Here is a 25110-nt window from a genome sequence, read left to right on the forward strand (position 1 = left end):
TGTATCAAATGTCTAACTATAACCAATGAAAGAACAAAACAGACTTTTCTTTTTAAAACAATACAAATCAAAAGTGTGTTTCTATAAAAAAAAAAAAAAAAAAAAAAGATATGATCAATGGTGGAGTAATTCCTCTTAAATCCTGTCTGAGTGTCCGTCAGGATAGAATTATCCTCACAGAACTTCAGAGATAACACCAGAGTCCTGTTAAATAACTCCTTTTAATACTTGTTCAGGATTCTGTCTGTTTCTGCTGCTTTTTCAGGTTTTAGTCTTAAAATAGCCTCCTTAATTTCTTGTTCAGTGAAACTTGTCTTTTAATGTCTGCATTCATTATTAAACCACACGGCTTTTTTTGTGTAATGTAATGTAATATTCAAACTATTAATCATAATTCTTCAAACCTCCTCTGTTATTTCATCTGCTGACATGTTGTCTAGGTCACACAACAATTTATCCACCTTGTCAAACTGTATGTTTCCTATAAACTCATCTGTTTTTTCTTTATCCCGTTTTTCAGTGTTTGTGACTGTGAGTTTAGCTGCCCAATAATCATCAGTTCCAGGATTTACATCCAAAAGCATTTTAACAATACATTGCTTATCAGAAAACAAAGAGTCAAACTCATGTACATAGAAATGTCTTACTTTGCGTAAAAGAAACAGCGACCCTATTAGGGCTGTAGTCTGCTGGTCGATTAGTTGATTAGTTGATGGATATGCTCTCGTCTGACCAAATTCTCATTGGTCGAATAATCTCCGTGTTACTTTCATAAGGAGAAGAGAGCGACATCAACAGCTTTCCAGGATTAATCCATTATTTCCTGCGGGACAGAGGGACAGACTAACAAATTACCTGTGAAAACTGTATTCAAAACACCCCCGTTGTTTGTTTGGGTCTAACTGTACTCACCGTTTACTGAACGTTTACTGAATCAGTGTTTCTCCAACAAGAACTCCCGCCATTATAAATATTTTATAATGTCAAAAATAACGCCAAATATCCATTCACTGGGAAATCAATAGCGTTTGGGAGTCCCTGTGCAGCGCTGTGAGTCAACCTCTGTGTCGTTGCCTGGGAAACTATTGGTAGCGTAGCTCCGTGAAGGAATGCGGCATTGCGTAGTACGTTTGCGTAGCGAGCGGGAAAGAGTGAGCGGCAGGAAAGTGATGGTGGATACTAGCGGAGCAGAGGGAAAGGTTAGTAGTAAGTTGTCAGTCTGGCAGTAAATATACAGTACAGACTACAGTGCGTGACAGTTAATAAATGCCAAAAAGTCAAGTCTGTTGTTTCCCCAAGTGCTGGAAAAGTGAAGGGGGTTAGCTCCAAAGTTAGCAACAATGGGTTAGCCTAAACGACGCGGAGTTCACTGTATAATTACCCTATTTCCATCACCATCACCATAATTACCAAAATCCCCATGTAATCAGTCTGTTTTCTCTTTAATGTATGTCAAACATTTGTAATTGCCCCACAGTACACACATTTTCCCCATTGTTTCATATCGGTTCAGGTTATCATCATCTCTTTCTTGAGTGTGGGCATTCATATCACCATAAATTAGAAAATAGTGGTTTTCAGTACCAGCATCAAAAATAATCTATTGGTTCATCTACATTAGACTATTTGGTTTTGTAGTAAACAGCACAAGATCTTTATCATATTTAAGTAGGTGTCTATTTATTTTATTATTACACTATATTATTTATTTACCAATTTGCAATTTATCAGCAATTATCACTCCACCTCACGGCCAGTTTCTAAACTTATGTTGGTTACTAACAAACATTCTGAAACCTATTGCCTTACATTTTTCCAGCATCTCCAGGGTATTTATATCCTCTGTTTAATCTCACTGAAACACAGTACATATTTTTTACATTTTTCAATAAAGTCCGGGGTCTTGATCTTACTTCTTATTCCACAGATGTTCAGAGTAAACACTTGCAGCCCAGGGTGGTGTTCTCTCCTCATACTGAGTGCTGTCTCTTCTGACCCCATGTCTGTCTTAGATGTCAATGCCGAAGGATTTGCAATCCACATTGTGACATCCAATCACAAATCTCTCTTTAATCTTGCAGTCTCTTTCGGTTCATAATGATCTCTCAGCATGTTTATTCACCACATTTACAGATGTGTTCTGTTTGCTTTGTGGAAATACTGTTCAACCCACCAGTGTCTCAATCTCTATAAACTCCTCTTATTGTATCCAAATATTGATCCAACTCACAAAACTTTATTTTAAATTCTAGAAGAGATCCCAACATTTCCAGGTTGTCAGGTTTAATTTTGGGGTAAATGTGTATAAAAAGGATGCACAAGGCAGCTTGAATATTTAAATGTGATGGAATAGTGCAGCCGTACAAAACTGCTGCTAGCTTCAATGAAGATATATATAATATATATAATGTTATTACAAATAATCACAACAGAGACATCCTGTAGTGCTGATAATCATGCTTTATTAAATCAATAATGGAGAAAAACTCAAGGAGGCTGCAAAAATAATCAACGCTACAACTCTAACTTCAATCAAATCAAAGTGCGGGGCGACACGCGAGACCACGCCTCGTTCCATCCTTGTCAAATGCAGCGGTGGTTGTCTTTCCGGCTGCGGTACATCTGCTTGGCGGTGCCCAGCTTGACTGACAGGTGTACTTCTAAAAACTAACACACAAACACACTGCAGACCTCCAAGAGACAGCTCTGCCTCTGCAAACAAGCACAGGAAGGACTCGTGATTGGCCAGGTTGATGGTACTATTGAAAAGAGCCCGAGCAAGTGGTCGTTTGCCAGAAGCAGAGCACAAAACAAAAAAGAAACACTTGTGCTCAGGAAGTGCAGGCCGCTCGCACTGTGAGCATGTCATTGAAATGGCGGTATGACATAATCAGTCAGAGAGCGAGGTCCAGTCGTCCTGCTTACATGAGGGTAAATGCAAACAGCACTCAGGATCTCACGCTCTTATTACAATGCAACAGCACCACTCTCTCTCTCCAGCAGTGCATTCATAGTTTTGTCTGATTGACTTAACGTCAACAGGGAGCCTCTCTACCTGTTGAGGCAATCTTAAGACTTCAACTTATTGTTGAGGCACAGAGTTTAGTTTCTCGGTTTGACAGGGTATTCGTTCCAAGCGAAACTTTCTCCTGTTAAACCACATTTAGTTTCATTTTGTTTCAGTTAATATTGTCATAAATAACAATGCATACATTTCCCATAACCGTTAAATTCGGCTATATACATTATGTACATGTCACAGAAAAATGGATCAAAAATCCTAAGTCATAGTTATCCAATATGGCACATTTTATAACAACTTTAGACTTTAGTCTAGTTTGGCATAAATTAATGTCAAGATTGGTACAAAAATAGTTCATATTTACAAGAACAGAAATCCAGATCTTTATCAAGTAGATTATTTTGCTCAATTAATAAATGAAAAGGCATGGAAGTAGGGAAAAGGGGAAGATTGGAAGATAAGATTTTTGTTTTTACACTGATCGAATGCTAATGTGAACAGTTGCTGTGTCGGATCCAAGCTCGTTGGACAGTTTGAGAGTGTAGGTTCCAGCATCTTCCACCTTCACCCCGGTGATGATGAGGGTGGTTAGGTCCTCTGTGGTCTCGATGTGGAAGCGGCCGCCAGCAGTCACCTCGATGGTTTTGCCACCGCGGGACCACTCAATGTGTTTGGCGTCGCCAGAGAAGGCACAGGCCACTGTCAGGACTTTGCCTGGCTCGATGCTGATGTCCTCCGGCAAGGCCTCAATCCTGGGAGCAGAACCTGGAAGTTGGAAAGAGGCACAGTACATGTACATCAGTGCACCCAAAAATGTGTTCATTCACTACACAATAATAGAAAGAGTGGAAGGGAAATTTTCTTTTTAATCTGTAAACTTTAAATTAAGGTAAAAAAGAAGATTTTATAGAGATGAGGAATATTCTCTTGGCCACTATAAAACAAGTCTGTCTTACCAATCGCTCTGAAGGAGGATCCTTCCATGTGGGAAGCCATCTCCGTGAGGCTGCTGGAGCTCATAGCATACGACTCAGAAGCCATGGACGACATGCTGGACATGGACATGGTCTCACACTTCATCTCAGCTGCCATGCTGCTGAAGGAGCTGGACTCCATCATGGATGACATCATTGCCTGATGGGCGGAGGCGGAGGAGAAGGAGGACGATTCTTCCATCGTGTGCATTTCTTTCTTCATCATCATGGATGAGCTCATGGATGATGACGACTCCTTGTGACTCATCATCATCGATCCTGTTGAGGCTAGAGATGGAAACAGAGGATATGTAAATGTTCAGAAGGTTTAAGTTTAAGTAAGGATATCAGAATTTTTTATATAAATATAATAAAATTAACATGTAATTGCAGTAAACCAGCTTGGAAGGAATACTTAAGGCAGTTTCTCACCTTTAAGCGCCAGTTGCTGCTCACGGTAGGCGGTGATCTTCATGCGTATGGACTGGAACACTTGTCCAGTGAATGAGAAGGAGGATTTTGAGACTCCTCCCTCTGATGTCATCTCACAGGTATACTCCCCCTGGTCACTGTCTGTCAGGTCATGGATTACGAGGCTGCAGGAGCCCTCAGAGTAATGCATCTCAAAGCGGCTGCTCTGTGAAAGCCTCCTCCCATTGACATACCACACCACCTCCTTGACACTGCTCTCACAGATACAGGACATCCTCACCGAGCCTTCGCAAGCTTCAGCTGTTAGCTGACTCAGAATCTTGGGAGGTTTTGGGATTGGGGATTTGACAGTGGGTGGAGACACAACCCTCTTGGGGGACATGATGGGAGGAGGGGACTTCATCCTAGGAGGTGATTTGATTCCCTCAGGCTCAGGGGATTTCAAACCCCTTGGTGACTTGATGCCAGATGGTTCTGGAGACTTGATGCCTTTTGGTGTTTTGATACCAGCAGGTTCTGGGGACTTCAAACCTCTTGGTGTTTTGATTCCTGCAGGTTCTGGAGATTTGACACCCCGCGGTGATTTTACTCCCTCAGGTTCAGGTGATCTCACCCTCTCTGGGGACTTGATTGGTGGTGGTGACTTGAGTCTGGGTTCAGGGGATTTTATACCCCTGGGTGACTTGACTCCCTCAGGTTCAGGAGATTTGATTCTAGGAGTTGGTGATTTTATGCTCAGTGCTGGAGAGGGTGCAGATGGCTCAGGAGACTTGACGCTCCTGGGGGATTTGATTCCCTCTGGTTCAGGAGACTTCACACCTGGTGTGGGAGACTTCACACTTGGTGTGGGTGACTTCACACTTGGTGTGGGTGACTTCACACTCGGCGTTGGTGACTTTATACTTGGAGCAGGAGAACTTACACTTGGTTCAGGGGACTTCACACTTGGAGTTGGTGATTTAATTGAAGGCTCAGGGGACTTGATGCTGGGTTCTGGTGACTTTGCACTGGGGACTGGGGAGGTCACAGAGGGAGCCGGTGATGTCACTGAAGGTTCTGGTGACTTTACACTGGGAGTGGGTGATTTTACAGATGGCTCAGGGGATGTGATGGCCTTGACCTCCTCTTTGGGAGCTGGTCTGTGGATGGTCAAAGTGAAGTGTGCCTCCTGTCTGCCTGATGAGTTCTCTACCACCACCATGTAATTGCCCTCATCAGAGGCTGTCACAGAGATCTCCAGGCTCGACTTGTACTGAGTGGTTGTGACTTGGATACGGTGAGAGGTTACAATGGTTCTGCTCTCGTGCATCCATGTTACAGTGGGCGCAGGCTCCCCATCAATATCACAGGAGAATCTGGCTGTCTCTCCCTCTGCAACGGTCAAAGACTGGGGTTTGGTGAGGATTCTGGCAGCAAGAGAAGGCTTCACTTTGTGGACAGAAACCTCCTCAGAAACAGCAGCAGAAGACAATGCCAGTTTAGCTCCAGATGTGGTGTGCTTGCCAGTCAGAGCAAACTTGTCGGAAGAGTAGGAGGAACCAGATGACAGGTATTCAGCTGAGGCATACTTGACAGATGATTCATACCTCTCAGCGGAGGAGTACCTCTCTGAGGAGGCGGCATATCTTTCACGTGTGACAACCTCATGTGTCTCGGTTAGCTTTGACTTGCTCTCCTCTACTTCAAAGTGGGTCTGGGAAGCATAGCCAGCTTTGAAGTGGGCAGTGTGATAGTGGTCAATGCGAGTGACTTCAGGGACATATGCTTTGGGAGCGTCCTCATCCCTACGGCGAGAGGAGAAGGTAGTATATCCACCACCTGACACCTCCAGGGTAGCATAGTCAGAAGCCTCTCCCTTGGAGTTGGAGCATACACAGCGGTATGTACCACTGTCCTCTTCCTGGCATTCCAGAATAGTGATGGACAGGACACCACTCATGTTAGTAAAGACATATTTCTCACTGCTTTCAGAGATTGCATTTCCATTGTGGAGCCATTTCACCTCAGCCTCTGGCTTGGCTTGGATGTTCAGGGTAAATTTGGTGTCTTGGCCAATTGGTATGCGGTGCGAGCGCATCCTGACGGTCACACGAGGTGCATGATCCAGGCTGAAAGGTGTCTGACTAACCACCTGATATTTCCTCTCAGTCTTCAGAGCAGCCTTTCTGGCCTCGTAACGGGACATGATGTCAAATCGGGCAGATCGCTCAAACCTGGATGAGGAGCGGGATGACCTCTCAACTGACCTAATGGGACTGGGAGAGCGGGGGCGGGTCCTCTCTGGGGTGGGGGACCTCCTCTCCACAATCATGCCCTCTACTTCCACAGGAGGCCTGGCACGTGGTGGTCGGATCAGCTCTGACACTGGACGCATCAGCTCGATGTATGTGGGAGACAGTGACCTTCTCCTCCTCATAAACTGAGAAATGGTACGTTTCTTCTTTGTCTCAGTAACCTCAACAGCCTCATGCCTGACTTCGTGCCTCCTCTCTTCATGTTCTGCGGCACGCCGTTCAATGCGGATGGGGCTGCCAGCAGGGGAGGCAGAAAAGCCAAGCTCCAGTTCATCCTCCAGCATCATTTTCTCTTCCTCTGTTCTCCTCATGGAAAGGTGGTCATCCACAGGCATCAGCAGCTCTTCATCACTCAGATCTCCCAGAGATCTTCTCCTGGATCTGAAGGAGACCTCAGATTCGGGCGAAGGTGAGCGGCGGGCGGGCCTGACAGTCTCCAGGTCATCCAGAGTGAGTTTTGGAATACGCCATCTTGGTCTGTACTGGTCAGTGATTCTAGGGAGGGGCATGACGTAGAACTGCTCCCACCTGGACAGGCGTATGCGTCTCTGTCTCTTCTGCACAATCCTCTCCATCCTCTCTGGAATCTCATACTGGTCTCTCAGCTTCCTGTACCACTTCATGTCAGAGAGAGGCACAAACTGTTTAATAGCTTTGTCCTCATCCAGATCTCTGGGATCGTGAACCACAGGCTCTGGGATCTCATAGGGCATGAAGATCCTTCTCTCTTCCTCCAGCTTCTTGGTCTCAGACTTCTCCACTGTGATGTCGAACTCACCCTCGACATTCTTGGTGCTCACAGCAGGTTTGTACATCTCTGCCGCGAATTTCAATGCCTCTTGGGCCGTCGGGTTGAGAGGTACGGCATCCTCTCTGGCAACAATTTGCTGAGCCATCTTGTTAGTCTTTTCAATTTGTTTCTGGATGTGTCTGTATTTCTCCTCCTCACTCTTGTACTCTCTCCTTGTGTAAGTAAGGCGGCCCACCTTCAGTGTAGCCTGGCAGCTTGTAGAGCCAGCAGAGTTGGTTGCAGTCACTTTGTACACACCAGAGTCCTCAAGCAGAGTCTCTCTGATGTGCAGGACATGGTAGTCAATGTCCTCTTCTATGACTGCAACCTTGGGACCAAACTGAAGTGGATGGCCATCCTTCTCCCATTTCAGAGTAGGAGTCGGGATTCCTGAAACTCTGAGCTCGAAGCGGACACTGTGTCCCTCAACACACTCAACATTAGCCAGCAGACGTTTGAACATGGGCCTCATAGTTTCCTCCATTACAGGATGAGGTGTCACCGTGAGACGGGCCTTGCAGCTGTCTTCTCCAAACTTGTTGTGGGCCATGACGGTGTATTCGGCATCATCACTCATGTCTAAGTTGTGAATCATAAGTTGGTACAGACCCTTGTCACTGGTGAATGTGTACTTGCTGTCATCATCACCTGGCTTGATTCTCTCTCCATTCTTCAGCCATGTTACATGAGGCTCAGGGTGTACAGTAATAGTGACACCGAAGCGCACATCTTCGCCAATGTAGGCAGCACGATTGTACAGCGGCAAAGTGAACTCTGGTGGCCTCTGAAGGATTTTAGTCCTGTCAACCTTTCTCCTCAGTTTCTTGATGGAACGGCTGATGTAGTACTCCCTGATGCTCCTCACAGTCTCAACAAAGAGCTCTCCATAAGCACTGTCCTCTCCATCATCACTCACAACCTTGCATCTGTACACACCATTATCACAATCTTCAATGTCCTTCACATAGATGCTGGCAAAACCATTGCTGTAAGTAATCTCATACTTGGGGCTTGGGTGTAGCTGACGGTTACCAAAGTACCATGACACCTGTGTACTCTTGTCATAGTTGGTGATGCTACAAGTGAATCTGACATGGCCACCTTCCTCGCCTGAGCTATGCATGACTGGACCAGCACGCAGGCCATGGTACTCAGTTCCAATCTTCACTTTACCCACGGCCAATCCTCTGTGGTTCTTGAAGGCGCCGCCATAGGCCACACGAGCCGCTGATACAATAGTTTCTGTCCTCTTTACCAGAGTCTGGTAGTATCTCCTGTGTCTCAGTGTCCTAATTATCTTGTTGCTGATATGCTCCATCTTCATCTTGAGCCATGGGTGTTCCAGAGCCTCATGGGCTGTCATGCGGAGCCTCCTGTCCTTGATTAGAAGTCTGTCCACAAAGTCCATAGCCTCCAGGCTTATGTCATTAAATGCTTCACTGTCAAAGACGTACTCACAGTTGGAGATGTTCTCAATCATCTTTGTAGTGGACTCTGCAGCAAATGGATTGAGGCCACTGAGCAGGACATAGGCCATCACACCAACAGACCACATATCAGTGGCTGTTGTGACCAAGTCATGGCGGTGAATCTCAGGGGCACAGTACTCCGGAGCTGAGAACATCAGTCTGATGTTTTCTCCTGGCACCAGCAGCCTGGCCTGGCCCATCTCAATAATCTTTATGATGGTGCTTCTCCGTGTGGTGTAGACAATGTTGTCAGGGCGGATATCAAAGTGGCCAAAGTTGTGGCTATGCAAGAACTTGAGGGAAGAGCACACTTGTCTTAGGTAGCGTACAATCTCCTGCTCTGTGAGCTCAAAGTTGCTAGTGCCCAGGCGCTCAAAGATGTCTACTCCAGAGATGAACTCAAATATCAGGATAATCTCCTCCATACTTTCAAAGTATTCATGCAGGTAGATGATATTCTTGTACCTTGCTACGTTGAGAGCCTCAATTTCCCTGAGAACCAACTCACGGTCAGTTCCTTTGACCTTGATAAATTTGGCCATGAAGGTCTTCTTGGTGGCAATCTCCACACAGCGGTGGACTACTCCAAACTGGCACCGAGCAAGCTCCTCAGAGATAGTGTATTTGGAGGACAGTTCCTTAACCTTGTAGAACAGAGCCTCCTCCTTGGTGATCTCTCTAGCTTCATCCACTTCTTCGTCATAGTTTCTGATCACAGACTTATCCTCCTTTGTGGTGATGGGCTCAGTTGGCTCAGAAGGAGGGCTCAGGCCAAACTGGTTCTCAGCGATGACTCGGAACTGGTACTTGGTCTTTCCATATACGTTGATGATGGTAAAGCTACAGTCAGCTGTCTGGCCAGCACGGATCCACCTGTCCGCACTGGTGGGACACTTCTCCACAATGTAGCCAATGATGTTGCTTCCACCATCGTTGGCAGGGGGCTCCCAGGTCAGAGTGATGGAGTCTCGGGCAATGTCACTGACCTTGAGTCCCTTTGGAGCTTCAGGAATGTCAGCCACGTCCACTTCAATGGTTTGTTTGTCCATTCCGAACCTGTTCTTGGCAGTGATAATGTAGTAGCCAGTATCTTTACTCTGCACTCCCCTCTGGAATACCAAGGAGGTGAAAGACCGGGTGGTGATGACCTGGTGATGAGGAGAGTTGGAGAGGATCTCCTGACCCTTCTGCCAGGTGACTGTTGGTTCAGGCTTGCCAGTGATGGGGATCTTGATGGTGACGTGATCACCACGGACAGCATGGACTGCTCCCATTCCCTGGAGCTCCTTGGGCAAGTGAATCTTAGCAGGAACTGGAATTTAAAAAATGACATAAAAACATTAGCTCAATATTGATTAATATTCTTATTCAAGGACTACACCAACAGAAGGTATCATTCAATGGATTCTAGGAAACATGAGGATAAGTCTTTTGCAATGCCAAAGTTTACCTTCCACTTCAAGGTTGGCAGTTGAGGAGATAGATCCTTCAGAGTTGGTCGCTCTGAATTGGTAGACTGTGGCATCGCTCTCATCAGCAGCAATGATGATCAGTTGGTAGTAGCCTCCCTTGAACTCCTGGGCTTTGATCTTGGTTCCATCTGCCAAGATCTCCTTTCCACTGCGGTACCATTTCACCACAGGCCTGGGATATCCCACCACCTTGACATGGGAAAAATAACCGAATTAAATCATTTAGATTTGTAACAGAAACAATGATTCCCTGAAAAACAAAGACTTGTGCATAAACACGTATATTTTTGGAGGAAAACACCGAAGTGTAGATAAAATACCTTAGTGACGAAGGTGGCATTAGCATGGTATTTGACAGTCATGTCCCTGATCTCCTCCCTGAACACAGGCGCACGAGGCAACTGGTCGGACTTAGGGATGACAGGCTCAGAGATCTCACTCCAGTCGCTCTCACCACCCATGTTCTCACACTTGACGCGGAACTCATACTCGAAGCCCTCAATCAAGCCTGTGACCTCGTATTTGGTCTCCGCAATCTTCTTAGAGGTCACTGACATCCACTTGTTCTGCTTCTTCTCACGTTTTTCCAAGTAGTAGTTGGTGATTTTAGCTCCACCATCATTGCTTGGAGGCTTCCAGCAGACAAGGCAGGAGTCTTTGGTAGAGCTGGCAATGAGGGGCTGCTGTGGGATGCCAGGTTTTTCTGAGAAACAGACAGAGAATGTTATTGTAATGGTCTCCTTGTTTGCAATGTAGTTATGTAAGCCAAAAGTGACAAACTAAATCTGAGTGGACCTACCGAATGGACTCTTGATGATGACCACGGAGGGGATCTCCAGAGGCTCACTGACTCCGTACTGGTTCTGAGCAGAGACTCTGAAGTAGTAGCCAGCGCTCTCGATCAGGTTGGGGACGCGGCAGGTGTTTCCAGAGACAGAGGAGGACACCAGGTGCCACACCTCACCCTCTTTGGCCATACGTTTCTCCACAATGTAGTTGGTGACCATGGAGCCGCCGTCGTCTTTGGGAGCCTTCCAGCTGATGACAACTGAGCTCTTCAGCAGGGCATCAACAACCACAGGGCCCTCAGGGATGCATGGCTTATCTGGATAAACCAAAAAAAGGAATACATAAAATTCTAGGATCCAGGAAGAAATATCTGTTGTTTCTAAACTAACAGATGAAAATGTATGTGTATTACTATTCATTGAAAGAGCATTTGGAAATTATCATTGCATCTTTACATATGACATCTACATTGCAAACTGCAAACTGAAGTGTTTATTTTCATTTCAATTTTAAAGTATGGCTGTCATCACTTAAGAAATACATTTGACATTTTAACTTTCTTGAGTTTTGTACTATTTCCTCTCAGTAGTATGACATTACCTTGGATTTCAACCCGCAACACAGTGTCGACAGTTCCAAATGTGTTGCTCAGCTGCACCTTGTAGCGGCCAGCGTTGGTCTGCCTTTGGACATTCCTCACCACCAGATGAGTGTAGCTTTCTGTGTTTTCAATTACCACATTCTCAGATGCGTTCAAAGGCTTCTTGCCATAGAACCACATGATCTGAGGGATGGGGCGGCCAATGTAGACAACATGAAGGCGGAGGCTGGTGCCAGCACCGGCAAAGTACTTCTCCTTCAGTGGGAAGCCAGGGTGGAACTGGGGTGCTGCCTGTAGGCGCAGTTTGCCACTGGTCTCAATCTCTCCAGCCTCATTGATGGCCCTACAGGTATACAGGCCCTCATCTTCCTGCTCGTCTGTCAGGATGCTGAGGGAGTGGTTGCGGCCATCTGAGCTCATCTTGTACTTGCGGCTCTGGATCAGCTCCTTGCCATAGCGGTACCACTTGATCTCTGGCAGAGGTCTGCCGATGATGCCGCACGTCAGAGTGCCGGACTCGCCAAGCTTGGTGGTTACGTCCTGAATCTCTTCCTTCAAAGCTGGGGCCTCACCAACTGCAGAAACATCAGCAAAGTTTGATTTAATTCACAGCTTAAATCACATTTTGGGGTGCTGCCTATGACATTGATTTTTTTATAAAATTCTTTACAGGTTGATACTGCTCCTTCAAGTACACTGAAGTATACTAATATGCAAAACAAAAAGAAAAACACTTACTCACTAAATAAAATTAACATTTGGTATAGTGTTTAGTTTGTTACAATCCAGGTCACAGTCAAATTGGCAGGGAGTTATTTTACTGCTATGAGCAAATTCACTGAACACACTTTGATTCAGCTGAATTAAATTTGCTGCAAAACATCATTGTTAGTGTGACCAGGTCACTCTGCAACAGCTCACCACTCAGTTTGGTCTTGATGCCCATGGGCGTGCGGCGAGGTCTGCTGAGTCCTGTTTCATTCTCAGCAAAGATTCTGAACTCATACTCTGTGGCTTCCATGAGGCCACCCATGGTGAACTGACGATCCTTGGAGCGCTCCTTGTTGCATTTCTTCCAAGTACTTTCTCCAGCCTGCCTGAACTCAATCCAGTACCCCAGGATCTCCTTGCCGCCATCTTGCTCAGGCCGGAGCCAGTGGATGGTAATACAGTCTTTGGTGACAGAAATGATGTCAATCTCTCCTGGTTGGCTAGGTTTGTCTGGGATGAGAGAGACGAGAGGAGATTGATACTTGTGGAGAAATTATCAAAATACAACCAGATCTCCAGTTCTACAACCCATCAAAGTTACTTCAGCTTAGTTTTATCTTGTCTTAAATGTCTGGTGCCTCATCGACTATTTTTCTACTTAGTATTATCAATTTATTCTGGCCGTCATGTAATATTAACTCACCAAATGGATCTTTGCAGACCACAGATTCTGAAGCGGGACCAGGCTCGCTCTGTCCAATGTCATTCTGAGCCACGACTCTGAACACGTACTCTGCATCGGGGATGAGGCCGGTGAGATTGTACATGGTGGTGGTGATGTGGGTCTTGTTGTGGCGGACCCACTTTTCTGTTGACATCTCCCTCCTCTCCACGTAGTATCCTGTGATGCGTGAGCCTCCGTCATCCCGGGGCCGGGCCCAGGACAGAGACACAGAGGACTTGGACACGTCCATGATCTCTGGTGGGTTGCTGGGAGGTTCTGGTGGGCCTGTAGGTCAAGTACATTGTTTTTTTGAAACACTCATTGACAGAATTAGGGATGTGCATTGTGTTCAATTTGTAAATCTAATAACAACATTGCTATGTTTCCGCTAAATAAATTACTCTGGCAGATATGTACAGGATGCAACTGATGTTTGTTGTTAACAAACATCAGTTGTATTTGGACATTGCAGCATTGTGAACATCATGGGCAACATCAATACTTACATAGTGGTGTCTTTGGTGTGACAGACTCTTCAGACTTAAGAGATCTGCTAATGCCGAACTGGTTCTCAGCAAAGACCCTGAAATGGTACTGCACATTCTCCTTCAGGCCCTTCACCACCAGGGAATTCTCTGTGACCCGGGCATTCACTGTGTACCAGGCAGCCTTGGGGACTTCCCGCCTCTCTATGATGTATCCCTGGATGTCGGCGCCACCATCATCTGATGGGGGTCTCCAGCTGACCCGGACTGATCTAGCCTGAATGTCATCAAACTCCAGAGGGCCTTCTGGGGCATCGGGACGACCGATCACCTTCACCTAGAGTGAAGCGGCACACAGGAGGTCAGAAATAATATCCACATTTATTCATCAAATGTAAGTTAATTGATACTAACGTACATTTTTATTTGACTGAGGTTATGTGTCAACAAAAACTGTCAGGAGCCGCTCACCTTGATGTAGACGGCCTTCCTGCCACATTTGTTCTCCAGTACCAGGTCGTAGGTACCAGTGTCATCTTTGTGTGCCTCTTTGATGACCAGCTCAGTGATGTCATCATGGGTGGCGATCATGGCCCGGTGGGAGATGTCATGGCCATCCTTGGTCCACTTACATGTAGGAATGGGTTTACCCTTGATTGGCACAGACAGGCAGATGACTCCACCTTGCCGCACCACGTAGCCATCCTCGTACTTAGGATCAAGCTCGTAATCAGGATAATCTGATGAGGAGACGGTATGGATTTGGTTTAGTTAGATTATCCCATATTATCACAAACCGATTGGATTTAGATTCAATAATTAAAAGTATGATGTGTATGTCGCTGTATGTAAAAAATTGAAATGTGTTCTCCTACCGAGCATCTCCTGGACTTTAACCACTCCAGGAATCTCAGCTGGCTCTCCAGCACCGCCAGCATTGCAAGCAAAGACTCTGAACTTGTACTCAGCGCCCTGGGGCATGTGTGTGAGGGTGTACTCGCACATCTTGGTGGGTGTAGTATTACACAGGGTCCACTCCACTTGATCCACCTTCTGCATCTCGATCAGGTAACCAGTGATGATCGAGCCACCTTCCTCTTCAGGAGGCAGCCAGGCCAGAGACACCGAAGTCCTGGTGCTGTCTGTGACTTTGGGTTGAACTGGAGGACCTGGAGGCTCTGTTCAACAACACAGAGAGGCATCTTGTGAATATACTGACCCAGACTGGTAATATTAGTGTATAAAATACATTAAAAAAACAAATAAAACAAATATATATATATATATATATATATATATATATACACATATATACAGATATGTTTAATTTGTACTCCTATACTAACATTTCAAAAATAAAAAAATATTTATTTGAATATAGGTTGTGTTTTGCGTCACATACCGATGGGATCCATGGCGACAGTGATGGCAGAGCTCTCACTAGGTTTGCCGTCTCCCCTGGAGTTGATGGCAGTGATGCGGTATTCATACTCCAGGCCCTCAATCAGGCCAGAGGAGCGGTACCTGGTCATGGTGACGGGGTTCTTGTTGATCTTCAGCCACCTGTCAGAACGAGCCTCCTTACGCTCGATGATGTAGCCGGAAATAGTGGAGCCACCATTGTCCTCGGGTGGCTGCCAGGTCAGGGTCATGCCTTCGTGGGTGACGTCAATCACCTCTGGCCTGCTTGGAGGTCCAGGGATGGCTACACGGGGAAACCACAGATCAATTAATATATTAATCACAGACAATGTACAGGAGTACAAAATTACCAGACAAGATAGCAGAATATCAGTATTCTCTCCATAAATTAATACAAGGGATAGTGTTTTTGGATTGTTGGAGATACACAATAAATATAAATCTTTTTCTCTAAAGACCACCTCTATTTCTGTTTCATGACAGTTCAGCGTTGATTATGGTTTATGATACAGATGCAGAAGAAGGGATAAGGGAAAAAGAGAATGTACATTACATCAAGGATCATATCTCTTTTTTGTAATTACAAATACGAGGCTAAAAATAGCTAACTTTTCAAAGCAAGGATTCAAAGTGTAAGTTAATGTTAATTTCGTTAAGGAAAACTATGACTAAATATGTTCATTTCCTTGTTTAACCTTTAATATTGATGCTATGTGAACTACTGTAGCTGGCTAGACACTGATTTTGTTAACCTTATATTAAGTCCATGGGGAACATTTCAGATCTATTTATTTTGTTTTTTAATGCAAGCAGATTGTAATTTGAGTGTGTACAGTATGCTTTTCAAATTTATTAGGTTAATTATTTTTATATCCATTGTTCAGGACAGAAAGGTAAGTTTGTTATGTACTTTGAGCAACCAAAAAGTTGCTTTCAAAATGTTTTGTTGTTTTGTTGTCTGTACAGCTCTCATTGTTTTAAAGAGAGTATTGGGCCCCAGTTGCTGAATTTTGTTAGCTCAAAATAAATATGCATGTTCCATGTCTGAATGAATTCCTTAAATTGATACCACCACACCAAACACTTTTTGCAAAGCTATATTCTTGATCATTCAACCTGTGTTTTCATCAAATAATGATAAGATACAATCCTGTGTGAAATAAGTTTGACTAAAATTACAAAAAATATCTTGAGGATGGATTACGTTGACTAAATATGATAAAAACTAACAAGGGCATTTGACACAAGACTAAGACTAAATAAAAAATAGCTGACAAAATTAACACAAGTGTAAGTTAACTAGAAAAGGAAAAATTTTATGATGATATTTTACTTACTAGTTAATCAATGGTTGATTGGACTAGGTGGTTCCAAGGATTTAAAGATAGTTCTTAAAGAGTTGTTATGTGGTTGCTAAGGTAGTTGCTAGGCTGTAAGCATGTTTGGGGTGGCTGCAAAAGTGTTCCTAGATGGTTGCTATAGTATTCAAGGTGGTTACTAGGGTGTTAATAGGTGGTTGCTAGTATATTTTTGGGAACAGGAAGAAAACGCTAAGACAAGATGGTTTAATAAGAAAAAAACTCACTCTTAGCACTCTTGCACTCCACCACCTCGGACTGCAGGAAGCCACCGACGCCAAAGCGGTTCATGGCAGCAACACGGAACACATACTCGGTTCCCTCTGTGAGTCTGGTGAACTTGAAGCAGGGCCGTGTCACTGACTCTGAGATGATGGTCCAGCCGGGGTGGTGGGCATCACGCTGTTCCACCACATAGCCGCCGATGTTGGCACCTCCATCCTTCTCTGGAGGTTCCCAGCTGGTTGTCACAGACACGCCGTCAACCTCGTCGATCCTCATTGGACCGACTGGGATACCTGGTTTGTCTGGATGAACACAAGCAGGCAGTTGGAATCTCTAAATCTTTTTGCATAAATCTGCAATCAGCTACATCTGTGCATCAATGCAAACAAATTGTATAAAATGTTCATAGAAGTCATTGTTTTTGATGGAAAATGTTTTTCTCTGGATCTTATAAAGTACAATTGCCAGTCTAATTAACAACACCTGTACATAATTATCATGTGTAGAAAGTCTCCTTACCGAGAATGATGACTTTGATGACCTCGGTTGCTGTGCCAATTGCGTTCTTCACCTCCAGCGTGTAGTCTCCTGTGTCATTGATGGTGGTCTCACGGATGACAAGATGGGTGTATTTGCCATTGCTGTCAATCTTGATGCGGTCCAAGCTGTCTTTCAGCTTGACGCCACCAAAGAACCAAGAGCAGACAGGCTGTGGTCGAGCCTTGATGGGGATGTTGAGGTCGATGGGTTTGCCACGGTGCACATGGATGATCTTCTGAGGGATGCTGGTAATGTCGATCTTGGGCATCACTGGAATAAACAGGAAAAAGGTGATGTTGAGATGTCAAGTGAATAATTGTGAAATCATTATATATCTGTGTATGAGTCTTTTAATGCTGTCTTACCTGTGATCTCCTGAATGGTGACAGGAGTGACGGTGTCCATGGGCTCACTGGCTCCCCTGCTGTTGGTGGCTCGGATCCTGAACAGGTACTGGTCTTTCTCTGCCAAGGACTCGATAGTGTGCTGGGAAACAGAGGCCTTGACAGTGGCCACTGTGCTCCACCTGTCTGTACCCACCTTGCAGGCCTCTATGACATAGCCATTAAGCCTACTGCCGCCATCGTACAATGGCTTTTCCCAGTGCAGTGTGACTGAGGACTTGGTGACATCAACGATCCGAAGGTTCATTGGCACTGATGGCACCTCGCACACCAGCACGGCCTCAGATGTCTCACAGGGCTCGCCAACACCGTAAATGTTCTCTGGCAGGACTCTGAAGAAGTAGTGCATGCCCTCCTCCAGACCAGTGATCCTGAACAGAGTCTTCCTGCACTCAGTTGTGACAGTTTTGTATGACTTCATGTTGGCTTCACGCTTCTCTACGATGTAGTTGCTGACATGAGCACCACCATCAACACTTGGGACATCCCAGGTGATGACAACAGACTCCTTGGTGTAGTCTTTCACCTTCACAGAACCTGGAGGACCAGGAGTGTCTGTAGGAGATGAATGGAGGAAGAGAAGAAATTATTTTGTTTGCAAGTTTCTGAAAAAAAAGTTACCAGAACTGCAAAACTGGTGTGTCTAGACAAGGAAAAGCAGAAATAAAACAATAATTCAGCTTAGCATACTTGGTATCTGTGGAAACTTTGGACGACCTACCGTAGACTTTAACCAGGATGGTGGCAGTCTTCTTGCCTGACGGGTTCTCTGCCTCCACAACGTATTTTCCAGAATCGTAGCGGTCAACCTTCTCAACCATCAGCAAGGTGTAGCTGTCGGTGGTCTCAATATAGCCACGGCTCTGCAGCTCCACACCTTTCTTCCTCCAGGTCACCACAGGTAGTGGCCGGCCAGTGACAGACACGAACAGCCGCAGGGTTCCTCCAGCACGCAGACACACAGTCTTCTTTAGGTCATCAGCCAGTTCCAGGTCAGGAATTTCTGAGAGGGCATGGCAAAGTGAAAGAGTCAAATGCAGTATATTCACCATTTACTTCCCATCTTAATCTAAATCTTAAAATGAATTGTAACCTCAACATTTCACATCTCTGTAAAAAAAAACATCTGAAACTAAAAAAGTATAGGCTTTTAAGTGACACATTGTACAATCAGCATGTAGTAAATTGATTTAAGTATCAACAATAATGTTTTTGTCAAGTCCTGGAGTACAAAAACTTGCAGTAGGCATGTGCCAAATAAAAATATAGTAAAAGTGTTATCTCAATCTTAAATCATAAAATAGTATTACTGTAAGACTACTTTAAAGACTAAAACCATTTTTCTTAAAACATTTGTTTTTGAAAATGATAGGAAATCATGTAAAATTGTAAAATGTACTTAAAACATCTGATCATAGACAAAATTACATGAACATTAGTATAATAGGTTAACTGACTCATTTACAGTGTTTCTGGTGCTGGTATTGATATGAAACTGTCCCTGATAATTAAACTATTCAACAAAATAAATGTACAGTTTCATCTGTAGTTTATTTTCATGCCTCCGCTGACTAAGTACTGCTTTTTCCACTTTCTGCCATGAGAAATGTATTTCCCTGCATGCTGCTGTGCCCAGTCCACACTGTATGGTGTAAGAAGAGCTCCCCCTTGTGTATGTTTGTGGTTATTGTGATAATGACAGCACTAAAACACTCTAAAATGGATTATGGCAATTACTGTACATAGATACTTCCCCTGGATGAAAACCTCCTGACATTTTATCCCTCAAAGTCAACTCACCAATTCTCTCCAGCGGCTCGAATTCAGCGCTTGGTTCACTGAACTCTCCAGTCCCATTATTGTTGATAGCGGCCACCCTGAATCGGTACTTCTTATTGGCTGTCAGGCCAGCGGCCACATACTCGTTGGTCTTGAGAGCCTTGGAGGTGGCTCGGTACCACTGCTCGGTGCCCTCCTCCAGGATATCCACAACGTAGCCAGTGACATCTGAGCCGCCATCATACATAGGCCTGGTCCAGGTCATGCTGATGCTGTGCTTAGTGGTGTCTGTGATGTGAGGTATCGATGGAGGAGCTGGGGTGTCTGGGAGGAAAAGAAGGAAAGATATAATATGTTTTGATATATTGTGTAGCTGCTTGTTCAATGTCATTCAAATAAATTGATCATTTTGCCAAGATGAAGCCTGATATATTTGGAAACTTACGGATCTCCACTACAGTTTAAAATAAAATGCTTTGGGTTTGAACAAAGCCTGACCCTCAAAACCTTATATCTACCTCATTGCATATTTTCAAAATATAAGCCTGAAAACGGTTAAATATCTTACATGTGGGGTCTTTGCAGAGGATGTATGGTGAGGCGTCGCTCGGCTGGCTGTCTCCAGCTCTATTGACAGCCGTCACTCTGAACTGGTATTCACTTCCCTCCAGCAGACCCGTGATCTTCAGACGGGTGTCATAGACGGTATAGGTCCTATTCACCCGAGTCCACCTGTTACAGAGATGGAGAGAAAGGGATACAGTGAAACAGAGAAAATAAGCATCATTACTTCAGAAAGTGAAAACAAAAATTTCTCCATTTGGTCATTCAGAAGTCGTTCCAACCTGGTGCTGCTCTTCTCTCGTTTGTCTACGATGTAGTTTTGGATTTCACTGCCTCCGTCGCTCTCGGGCTTCAGCCACTCAATGATGACGTGTTCCTTACCCACTGCTGTGGCCTCTGGTGTGCCCGGCTGGGATGGGAATGCTGAGAGAGAGAGCCATGCCGGGTCAGAGTCACAGAAACAAAACTACATCTTGTTTAACCTTACCCAATACAAGACCTAATCCAGAATATATAATTGTACAAGGGAAGAAGAAATTATTCACATTGTTGTATTAGAGTACAATTCAAAAAATCTAACTTTTGAAATTAACATTAAAATTTGAGAAAATAGTCTGAAAACACAGACATTTATTTAGCTACTTATTTTTGAAATGTAAGTACATAAATCCAAAATTTGGAAAAATGTCAAGATGAACGAATAGAAGATGTAGAGTCACCTGCCACATGTCATCTGCATGCCAAGATTAGGAAAGTTTTGTAGTTTTATCTACATATTTCCACTATGCTGAATTAATATCTCCTGGGCTTTTCCTACACTCACTACACAAATTGTAAAGCCATACAAAAACATTTTTAAATGACAGACAGTTGCAATAGTGCCACCATGATGAAAAGTAATAATCAAAGGAGGCTGCAACTTACTGTAGGCATTTCTGGCAATGACAGGGTCAGACTCCAGAGGAACTCCGGGTCCAAACTTGTTGACTCCTCGGACTCTGAAGATGTACTCGTTGTTCTTGATCAGCCTGGTGCTGACACATGACAGCGTCTTGCACTCGGTCTCCATGATGACCCAGTTGAGGCGGCTGGTCTCACGGCGCTCCACAATGTAGTGGGAGACGATGTCTCCACCGTCCTCCAGAGGGATCTTCCAGGACACCGTACACTTCTCCTCCGTCACTCTGCTGATCATGATCTTATCAGCCGGTGCCCCGGGAGTGTCTGAGAGACAGAAACCAATATTTAGATCAGTGTTCAGACACTCAGCTGACACACTGCTTACAAATATTTTATCATTCTGTTAATGCTTGTTTTTCTGTTAAGACAATCAACTAAGAGATATAGGATAACCACAGTTTCTGAAGTAATGAGAAGACAGTTTCAGCATTGATGTCATGTCTTGCTTACTGACCCAGGACTTTAACATTCACGGAGGCTGTCTTGACTCCGCTGGCATTCTTGACTGTCAGGATGTATCTGCCTGTGTCGTATCTGTCGCAGTTCTTGATGACAGCCATGGCTCTGGTAGCGGTGAAGGTCAGTGAGTATTTCTCTCCGAGTTCCAGAATCTTCTCACCCTTCGACCAGTACACCGTGGGCTCAGGTTTACCACCCACAGCACCATCCAGGACAAGGTCAGAGCCAGCAGTGACAATGACAATCTCGGTTGTCAGTTTGCTGTCCAATTCTGCTTTGGGAGGAGCTGCAGCAGGAAAGAGACATTTACCATTTTACCTCCATAAATTCAGGGTTGTACATGAAAAATAATGGAAACAAAAATATACTAACATGCTTATTGTTAGGAAGCTCTATGTTCAACAGCAAAAAATAAACAACAATAATAATAAATATATATAAATAATAAATATTAAACTATAATTATAAATTTACTTGCAGTAAATATTTTAGCTATATTTTATAACATAGTTAGTGATGTTAGATAATGTTTTCATAAAAGAAACAAATAAAAAATAAATAAGTTTTAAGAAACAATTTTAAAGTTCAAGCTCTTCAGTGAGTTCTGGATTAAAATTAAAAAAATAAAACGAAATTCCTCGTCACTTTTTTAACTCACTGTATTCATCTTTGCATGTGACTGGTCCAGTGGTCTCGGATGGTGTACTATGAACACCAGCAGCATTCTTGGCGATGACACGGTACTCTAAGGTGTCTCCTTCTCCCAGGTTGGTGACGGTGAAGTAGTTCTCTGATATGGTGGTGTAGTTGCACTTCAGCCAGCGGTTGTCATCCCACTCATCAGCACTGTAGACTTTCCTTTCCACAACATAACCGACAATCTTGCTGCCGCCGTCGTTGAAAGGCACAGTCCAGCACAAGGACACAGAGGAGCGGGTGATGTCTGTCACCTCAGGTTTACCAGGAGGATCTGGGCAGGGAGGGGGCGTTTATTGTTATAACTTTAATATTTTTCCCAATCTTAAAGGCTTCATTGAGTTATTTTCTGATTTTTTGACCAATTTAACATTTTACCTGAGTTGATTAGATGTCTGCACACAAATACTCTATCAGTGATTAATTTATGTAATACATTTTTGTACTTCAGAAAACATTAATGTTTCCCTCACCAACAGGGTTGAGCGCCAGCACGGGTCTAGAGGCTTCGCTGGCCTTGCTGAGTCCAGCGAGGTTCATGGCGTACACTCTGAACTGGTACTCCAGGCCCTCGATCAGGCTGGACACCTTGTAGTGGCACTCCAGGCAGGGCAGCTTGTTCTCCCTCACCCACAGGATCGTGTTCCTCTCCTTCTTCTCAATCCAGTAGCCTGTCACCTTGCTGCCACCATCGGCATATGGCACGTCCCATTTGATGCTGATGGCGCTAGCGGACACGGATACCACGTCTGGGCGAGTCACAGGACTTGGAGGAACTGTGGAGATTAATTGGAGATAGGTATCCCTAATTTGACCTCATCTTAAATTACCAAACACATTTAACTTTGACATAATCCATAAGTATAGAAGCAGGACTATGTAGACTTTAATTATTTTTTGTTAATCGTTTGTGTGTGAACATACTTACCAAACGGATGTTCAATGACAACAGGAGTGGACTCGATAGACTTGCTGACACCAAACTTGTTTTCAGCACACACTCTGAAGGTGTACTCCATATACTTGGTAAGATGGGTAACTTTGATGGTGGTTCTCTTCACACTGGAGTTGACTACTTGCCAGGAGGCAGTGCCAGACTCTCGTTTTTCCACAATGTAGTTGGTGATGTCAGTGCCGCCGTCATCAGCTGGCTCAGACCAGGACAGGGTGCAGGACTCTGAAGAGACTCCAGAAATTTCCACAGGGCCAGTGGGAGGGCTTGGTCTACCTACCACAACCACACTCACTGTGAATGTCTTCACCCCAGCAGCATTCTCCAGGGTCAGGTAGTACTTGCCGCTGTCACTTCTCTTGCTGTCTTTCACTACTAGAGTGGTTCTCTCCTTCGTGGTCTTGATGGAGACTCTGTCACTCTCCTTCAGCTTCATCTCCTCCAACTTCCAGGTGACTTTGGGAGCAGGCCTGCCACTGATGGGGATATCAATGGTGAAGGTGTTTGAGATCTTGCAGGTGATGAGCTGGTTGGTGATGTTGCTGAGGTCGGCCGTGGGCTCAATGCGAGGCTCCCTGATGACCACAGAGCTGAAGGTGCCCTGTGGCTCACTGATTCCAGCATCATTCTTGGCCTTGACTCTGAAGTCGTACTCTGTGTTCATGATCAGACCCTCCACCACCATCTTTTGAGACTTGGTTTCTCCGCTGACAATCCAGCAGTCGGTGCCTTTGGCTCTGAATTCAACAATGTAGCCTCTGATGCGGCTGCCTCCATCATGCTCAGGCTTCAACCACACCAGGGAGGCTGTGGAGTTGGTGGTGTCGACAACATCTAGTCTCTTTGGTGGTGCGGGTTCTTCTGTGGCAATGATGGGCTCCGTCATCTCGTGAGGCTCTCCCTGGCCATACTGGTTAACAGCAATCACTCTGAACAGATATGGCATACCAATTTCCAGACCAGTTATTCTGATCATCTGGCGAGAGCACTTGGTGCTGACCTCCTGCCAGGCCAGGCGGCTGGCCTCGCGTTTGTCCAAGATGTAGTGTTGGATTCGTGATCCGCCATCATTGGTGGGTGCATCCCACATCATTGTCAAGGCTCCACGGGTAACATCTTTGAAGGTGATGGCTCCTGGAGGTCCGGGCGTGTCCAGCACTTTGACGGTGAATGTGATGGACTTGTGCCCACTGTTGTTCTCCAGGGAAAGAGTGTATTTACCGGCCTCATACCGTGTGCAGTTCTCGATGGTCAGAGTAGAGAAGGAATCTGTGGTGTTGACGTCGGCCATGACAGGTAGCTCACTGTCTACCTTCGTCCAGGTGGCAAGAGGAGCTGGTTTGCCGCGGAAGGCAATGTGGAGGGTAACAGTGCCACCGTTCTTCACGATGTGAGTCTGCTTGAAGTTGGCATCAATGTCGATCTCAGGAGATGTAAGTCTGTCCAGAGCCTGGACAGCATTAGGCATTACAGAGGCCTCACCCTCACCAGATCCATTCACTGCGCTAACCCTGAACTTGTAGAGCTCTCCAGGCACCAGGCCCTTGGCAGTGTATCTGCTGTGGATGCAAATCTGGCTGTTAACTCTGTGCCACTCTTCGAGGCTGGCCTTGCACATGTCAATATTGTAGCCAATGATCTCCATGCCACCATCGAAGACTGGCTTGGTCCATTCCAAGGTGATTGAAGATTTGGTAGAGTCAATCACCTGATAGATAGACAGAGATAGAAAAGAGAATAGTTTAAAAAACAGCTTCTCTCAAAACTTGGTATACCCAAGGTTTTACCTAGATTTTGTCCTATTTTTGCTTTCTCGACTTTTCTTACTACTTAAATTTTTTTTGAGGTTTCTTCTTTAATAAAACAGCGAATAATTCTTTCAATGCTATAGAGCAAGTTTTTTATGTAAGTACTGAAACTGTTCATACAAAATAAGTTTTCAATAACTGATATATCTGTCAATATATAGAGTATGTCTTTGTAATTTT

General features: G+C 44.8%; 1 protein-coding gene and 1 long non-coding RNA gene across 2 annotated transcripts in view; one reads left to right on the forward strand and one right to left on the reverse strand.

Moving 5' to 3' along the window:
• The first annotated feature begins 895 nt into the window (after positions 1 to 895).
• LOC137192250 (uncharacterized) lies at positions 896 to 13960 on the forward strand. The gene is made up of 3 exons (XR_010930546.1): positions 896 to 1199; positions 13452 to 13536; positions 13891 to 13960. It is a non-coding gene; the product is annotated as an uncharacterized lncRNA (long non-coding RNA).
• Positions 2443 to 25110, reverse strand: part of LOC137192242 (titin-like) — a 79240-nt gene continuing 56572 nt past the window's right edge. The window contains exons 59-83 of the mRNA XM_067602775.1: positions 23099 to 24830; positions 22644 to 22946; positions 22133 to 22444; positions 21470 to 21760; positions 20980 to 21279; positions 20337 to 20478; positions 20060 to 20223; positions 19513 to 19815; positions 18434 to 18715; positions 17674 to 18267; positions 17288 to 17578; positions 16771 to 17070; positions 15166 to 15468; positions 14639 to 14941; positions 14235 to 14503; positions 13785 to 14100; positions 13258 to 13563; positions 12765 to 13064; positions 11843 to 12418; positions 11253 to 11558; positions 10774 to 11156; positions 10432 to 10642; positions 4429 to 10293; positions 3979 to 4284; positions 2443 to 3787 (exon numbers count right to left, since the gene is read on the reverse strand). Of these exons, the coding sequence (XP_067458876.1) occupies positions 3495 to 3787; positions 3979 to 4284; positions 4429 to 10293; positions 10432 to 10642; positions 10774 to 11156; positions 11253 to 11558; positions 11843 to 12418; positions 12765 to 13064; positions 13258 to 13563; positions 13785 to 14100; positions 14235 to 14503; positions 14639 to 14941; positions 15166 to 15468; positions 16771 to 17070; positions 17288 to 17578; positions 17674 to 18267; positions 18434 to 18715; positions 19513 to 19815; positions 20060 to 20223; positions 20337 to 20478; positions 20980 to 21279; positions 21470 to 21760; positions 22133 to 22444; positions 22644 to 22946; positions 23099 to 24830 (14751 nt within the window). The 3' untranslated portion in view covers positions 2443 to 3494. The remainder of the gene's footprint in view (positions 3788 to 3978; positions 4285 to 4428; positions 10294 to 10431; positions 10643 to 10773; positions 11157 to 11252; positions 11559 to 11842; positions 12419 to 12764; positions 13065 to 13257; positions 13564 to 13784; positions 14101 to 14234; positions 14504 to 14638; positions 14942 to 15165; positions 15469 to 16770; positions 17071 to 17287; positions 17579 to 17673; positions 18268 to 18433; positions 18716 to 19512; positions 19816 to 20059; positions 20224 to 20336; positions 20479 to 20979; positions 21280 to 21469; positions 21761 to 22132; positions 22445 to 22643; positions 22947 to 23098; positions 24831 to 25110) is intronic.

The sequence above is a fragment of the Thunnus thynnus genome, chromosome 11, assembly GCF_963924715.1.
Source record: "Thunnus thynnus chromosome 11, fThuThy2.1, whole genome shotgun sequence".
In the NCBI taxonomy this organism is placed as follows: Eukaryota; Metazoa; Chordata; class Actinopteri; order Scombriformes; family Scombridae; genus Thunnus; species Thunnus thynnus.